Source organism: Ixodes scapularis, unplaced genomic scaffold, assembly GCF_016920785.2.
Source record: "Ixodes scapularis isolate PalLabHiFi unplaced genomic scaffold, ASM1692078v2 PGA_scaffold0__279_contigs__length_252992795, whole genome shotgun sequence".
Classification (NCBI taxonomy): domain Eukaryota; kingdom Metazoa; phylum Arthropoda; class Arachnida; order Ixodida; family Ixodidae; genus Ixodes; species Ixodes scapularis.
The window spans coordinates 113,975,121-113,981,084 of record NW_024609835.1 but is presented as its reverse complement, the minus strand read 5'-3'; the positions used below and the strand labels follow the sequence as shown (position 1 = coordinate 113,981,084).

Genomic DNA, 5,964 nt, shown 5'->3' with positions numbered 1-5,964 from the left:
TATTATGGGCATGTGGTATTACAAAGATGCTATACAAAGTATTCACGTGTGGTCATTACCATGACCTGCAAGTAAAGGTACTTATCTGCCATAAACAAGTTCGAACCGTGCGAAAGGAATCCAACCAACATTTGCCGTCGGGATGTGTTTAGCTGCAGAGCACACAGCTATGGTTGTATGCTTACATCATGCTACAGAATGCTGCTAAATAGACTGGTCAAAGTACATGGCTTCTTCTAGCCTCATTCAAAGCAAGAATGTGCAAATGAGACACGTTCGCACCAGTATCCGACGCCCAAAGTATCCAAACCTTGCCTTTTTCAAAACAAGTGCAATGCACTCCATCACTCGCATAAAGTGTGCAGGGCCCCAGAACAGAACAACGTGAAATCTTGAGAAAGAGTTTATTTGTACTGCTTAGAAACACCAAAGAAACAAAAATAAGTTGCATATTGTTCAAAGAAAGCCGAGGAAAAAAATACACCCGAAGGAGAAAAGGCTAGAGCCAAAACTGAAATGGGACAAGGGACTAACTATGAATCGGTGATGACATGAAAAAGGACTTGTTTTCAATAAACTGTTTACATTTTTTTTTTTTGGTGTGTCTCAAAAGTAGCATATATGTATAGATACACAAAGACAGACGAGTCAGCTAACTAGCACAGGAGGAAGCTAAACGTCCCACAAGCGAGGAACCAGGTCGAAATTTGCACGCTTTTCTGGCTGCAAGGTACACTACGCCGGCAGGTTACTCTAATGTCTGAATTAATGCAACATTCGAGCCCTACCTAGGCTTGGTCCCGAACTCTAAAAAAAACGGGAATTTTTTAGTGTGTACACTTTTTACAAGTCAAAAATATCCATCTAGGAAAAATGAAGAAAAAAAAAAGCTTAGTTTAATTTTAAAAGAAGTTTTAGAAAACGAAACTGAAATGCCGCCATACTCGTGTCGGAAAACGAAAGTAGTTTGGATGGCAAATTGTGGATGTCGAATGGGATCTCCTGGCTTGTGGAAAGGAATTTCTTGCGTGCGGTCTCTGGAAAGGGGCCCCCCCCCCCCTCCCTTCCCCCCCACCCCAACTATCCCCTTCCCCGTTACATTTTTTTTTATTTTTTATTTTACCTCTTGTTACGCTTGCTTGGATGTTCCCCCACAAAAAAAAAAAAAGAATCTATCGACGCAGCAGTGGTTTGCCAGGAGCAGTTGTTCGCCTCCTCTTCACTCGATGGCATAGGCCATGTACAGCACCCCTTCCGAGGCAGACGGAGGCACCAGGCGATGGCCCGGCGTCAGCGTCGTGAAGCCCAGAAACATGAAGGTGCGCACAATGCTAGCTGTGGGGAGAAAGCAGGGCACCATTACGACGTGCCCCCAAGCAACGTGCAACGTCATCGGTCAAATTACGTGAAGCGCTATACTTTAATCGCCGTACAACTTGGCAAACGGCTGATGTGACGAGCCTTGCCTCACTCTTTCGCTCCCATTGATTTGCTGGTGCCATAGCTTTGGCAGTTATGCCAAAACCACGCAACAGGAGCCGCGTGCTCGCATTTGCGGTATCCACGACGACACGTAATCTGAAGTGTGCATTCGGTGACTTGAGCACATTGATGGGAAATCGCGCGGTAACGAAATACATAAATGGGACGACACTCGGTGTCACCCCCTTGTTACTGTGCAAAGGATTCACTTCGGTTTCCAAATGTGGAAGGTCGCAAAAACATTAAGGCCACTTCACACACCGTTTAGGTTAGGTGGAGTACGGTCAGCGGCGACATTAGCTGGTAAAAGGCTGCATGAGGTGTTTTCCCGCATGCTAACCTACGAAACAGACCGAGACAATGGAAAACGTGGCGGTCTATTCAAACTTTTTTTTTTTTTTTTAAATAGCGTAATTAGCTTGGGGCTTTTTTTTTTTTTTTTAATAGCGTAACCTGCCCGGGGCTTCCCACTGTTGTTGCCGCAGCCTGAACATCGCCGACTCACTCGTATTGTCAACCCTCTACACCACTTATTCGACAAATTGAAAGAGCAAGCTACAATTCCACTCTTGCAAGTGCATCGAGCAAATAGCGGAATGCCAATTTACCATATCTATTTTTCGGATCAATGTGCAATTTTTTCGAGCTAAAAACTTCTACGGCTTGCCTGCTTCAAGAAAGCACTACAACTATGCCTCGCTTTATTTCTCAAATGTGCACTGCAAACTATGAACTAAAATTGACTTCACCTTTAATCCCAAGACATAGGCATGGATCTCAACCAAATGTGTGCTTGCAACGACGATAAAGAAGCACCGAGGATTCTCCGTAAAGCCCCAGGGTTCTACACAGAACCCTTGGCGAGTATCGAAAGCGGCTCCCGCCCGAGCATACATCGCGATCACGACACGATATACGTATGCAGGCCTATCTATGCAGTTTTGCCAAGCCGACTGCACAAATATGCAAGTGCAACTTATGTATCAATTAGTTTTGCGAAAACAGCAGTTTTTAGGGCGGCAAGCTTCACACAATGCAAGACTCGACTGCACAAATATGCAAGTGCAACTTATGTATCAATTAGTTTTGCGAAAACAGCAGTTTTTAGGGCGGCAAGCTTCACACAATGCAAGACTCCTAGAGCAAAATCAGCAACACCAATGCATTAGCAGATGCGTTAGGAGCAGTTGAAATATGTAGTGCTAAAACTGGAAAAACTTGTGAGGATGATTGAGGAAGTTAGTACCTAAAACTCTGCTCGAGAACCCAGGCATCAAGGGATCATCCCGAATACAGCTACACTGAGTAAGCAGCACGTACCCCTGTCCGGACGGTCCTTGGAGAAGAAGACGAGAACGTGGTCGCAGCCGAGCTGCTCCTCAGCGAACTCCAGCAGGGTGACAAAGGCCTCTCTCGAGCCCTCGGGCAGGGCGCAACTGGGCAGCTGGACAAACAGGCGGCCCTGGCACAGAACCGTCTCCCAGCCCACCTCCGTGTTCTCCGTCAGACGGCAGCGGAACGTCAGCCGCACCGCTTCCTGGCTCCACTGCCGCGCCAAAAGTTCTCCCTTCTGCAGAAAAACCTCGAGGTCAGTGCACAGCCGTCGGCACTACTCCGGGTCGCGCCACTTCGTTTCCACACACTCGTGAAAACGAGAAATTGTGGCATATTATTAAGCCCTCCTTGGAACCACTTACGACCCACATAGTAGCCTAGCACGGATGTCACCTGGACGGAACAGCCCCACACACAGAAGCATTGCACTCACCGCGGCAGGTAAAATGGCCTGTACTAGGCACCAACTTTTTGTGTCCAGTAATGTGCCGCAGACCCGCACTACTGGGCGAGCATATGGCTTACCGTTCAACGATGCTCCAGAAACTACACTAAACTCAACAATGTAACAAAAAAAAAAAGTGGATGAAGAGCTGGTGAATTTTCGACATCTGTGCCGGTTGTGACGACATGTTCCTAGTCTCTGGCGTTAGAGATAATTGCAATTGTGCATCCTATTTCCTTGCATTGCAGTTCAAACCCCAAAAGGCAAATTCAATTTAAGGTTGAAGCATTAGTCATGATGAAATGGAAGAAATGTCTGCAAATAAACAGAAAGAAAATATACTTCAAAATTTCAAAGTTTACGGTCAAGCATTGTATTTTTAGGAACCATACAACTTTTACGAGACTCCAGCAAATTATTTTCCTAAATCTTTTTGGAAATTATTGCTGGTAAATGGGCAAGGCCTGAAACCAACACCCGGATGAAAAGGCCAGCATGAGCATTCAACTGTAACTAGTCCCAGTCAATCGCAGATGCAGCACTCTTTGCCAATCTGCTTTCTGCCTCCCACACACAAAATTTGTCACCACAGCCCTACAACCTACAAGGTATTGCCCACACAACCTTTGAGTGTCTGGTGACATTTACTATGTTGAGACTTAAAAGAAATAAGAAAAAAGTTGTGTCTCTAGTCCGCTGTCGCACCGCAGACTTAAAGCCAATTTCAAGTAAAATGAACTGGATCCTTGGATCATCAAGCTACTACAATATTAGGTTACCTTTCTGCAACGGCCTGTGAAAATGTGCCAGCGTGGTACCAGTGTGGACGCCACCCACAACATCCGAGCTAACGGTATGGCCACTGGACTGTGGCCATACCGTTGGCAAAGATTTACATTGGGTTATTACATACTCATTAAGCAGAGCATATTCTGTGCCAGACTCCATCGATGGCGTTGCCCTTGTATTTGCCCACTTGTTGTCAATGTTCGGGTACAGAAACATTTCCACCGCTTTGGACGTCGTGCCTTCCCAATGCCGTAATTATGTGCCGAAAGGCTTCCTAGTTTGTGTAGCAATACACTCCCAAAAGCTCTAATCCTTAACTTAAAAACGACACAGTCTGAGCAAAAGCAACCAGCAGATGCACAACAGAAGGATGAACTTTACCAAGTCAATCCAACTCGGCAGAAGCCACTGGAGGAAACTGTAAACAAAATTAAATCCACAAAAAAAAAAAAAAAAAAAAGGATGGGGGAAGTTGTTAAAGATTTGAACAGATACACCCCAGCTACCGGGAAGCCCTTCCTTTTAAACTCATACAAGCTCCTTGGCTAGCAGACCTATGTAAAGCCAGGCACGTCTTCGAGTCAAAGAGAACAAGACTCCAGAAAGTGTTGTACTCACTCCAACATGGGAGTTGTCCACAGGGGGCGCTTTTAGAGACCCCACGCCGCTGCCTCCTGTGCTTGACAGCGACACGTCGGCGGCATGGGGCGCATCAGGAGCACCACAGAGGCCCTGCACCCAGAGAGATGCAGTAGTGACGCAGCAGCGTCCTGCAAAAGACGGGAAGAATAGTCAGGACGAGGTTGCATGCAATTGTGTAGATTGGATGTTAAGACAAAAAATTGGAGAAACAGCAACACAGAAAAGGGTTTTCCAGGGTGGTCAAAACGGACATGATGAAAGCCATAAAAAGAAACAATTTTAAATAAAAATCCACAATTAAAAAGAATGACACTATTTTTTTATTAGTTGTTGGCCACAACAAATTTCACTCACAAAGCAACCACTCAGCAAGTCTCTTCTTTGCGAGCCCAATTCGTAAAACAAGGGCCTTCTTCCGTATGCACACGACGGCTCAAAGTTGACAAAATGCAAGCTTCTCTTTTTACTATATGGCTTTTCTTTTGACTTTGAGGTGGAGGGTTGGGAGACTTGCAAACCGCATTTGGGCCCCCAAAGAGCCACATGACGCTCACAAGTTGCAGTTTGGCCACCCCCGATTTACACGACTGGGTTGTTTCTGGCTGTATACCACGTCCCAAAAGGAATCTGGTGCTCGTAATTGCATCCCAAAGCAGCAGGTATGTTTACTAGCCATCTGTTGCAAAAGCCGAGGATAGTTGCAGCCCACGACACCCTAACACTCCAACCTTGTCCTCGAGACCAATGCACCAGGAGGAAAGTTTTGATTATTTACATGATGAAATTTTTACAGCCATTTGGTGCTTTATCTTCCCTTTATAAATGTAGTGTTAGATTTAATGTAGCTTGTTTTAAGACTGCAGCTCTGAGGCTGTCGGCATAGTCGCATGTTACATTATGGTACTTCTTGCCCCGTTAAAAGTTGGCGGGAAATTTTCCCGCCAAATTTAGCGGGGAAATTTTCTTGCTAAATTAATGGAAACATTTCCCGGCTTACTTTAGCAGGTTAAGTTTCTCCGCTAAATTTAGCGGGGAAAATGACTCCACGACTTTATGTCACGTCATCTATGAACAAATTCAGTGGCAGGAGGAGAGGAGCAGGGAAGGATAAGGGGGGAAGATGGGGAGGAGGAGAGGACCAGGGGAGAGAAGGAGGGTAGGTGGAGGAGAGGGTAAGGAGGGGCATACCCTCCCCTCCTTTTCCTCAAGAGCTGCACTCTAGTTTTGCAATACAGACTTGCAAATGTCATATTTAGGTTCTCCATGCAATG

The 5,964-nt window shown here is 45.8% G+C and overlaps 1 protein-coding gene across 1 annotated transcript; it reads right to left on the bottom strand.

Moving 5' to 3' along the window:
• Positions 1-387: 387 nt before the first annotated feature.
• On the bottom strand, positions 388-5,369 carry LOC8041788 (ornithine decarboxylase antizyme 1). Its single transcript, XM_040220495.2, has 4 exons — positions 5,363-5,369; positions 4,670-4,821; positions 2,803-3,052; positions 388-1,335 (listed from the first exon to the last, which is right to left on the bottom strand). Exons 1-4 carry the CDS (start codon positions 5,367-5,369, stop codon positions 1,220-1,222), a joined length of 525 nt encoding a protein of 174 aa, XP_040076429.2. The 3' UTR covers positions 388-1,219.
• Positions 5,370-5,964: the final 595 nt, after the last annotated feature.

Coding starts and splice junctions, on each gene's coding strand:
- LOC8041788 (XM_040220495.2), bottom strand. Junction 3,053..4,669: donor TGGACAACTCCCATGTTGGA/GTGAGTACAACA, acceptor GTTTTTCTGCAG/AAGGGAGAACTTTTGGCGCG. Junction 1,336..2,802: donor CAAGGACCGTCCGGACAGGG/GTACGTGCTGCT, acceptor TTCTCCCCACAG/CTAGCATTGTGCGCACCTTC.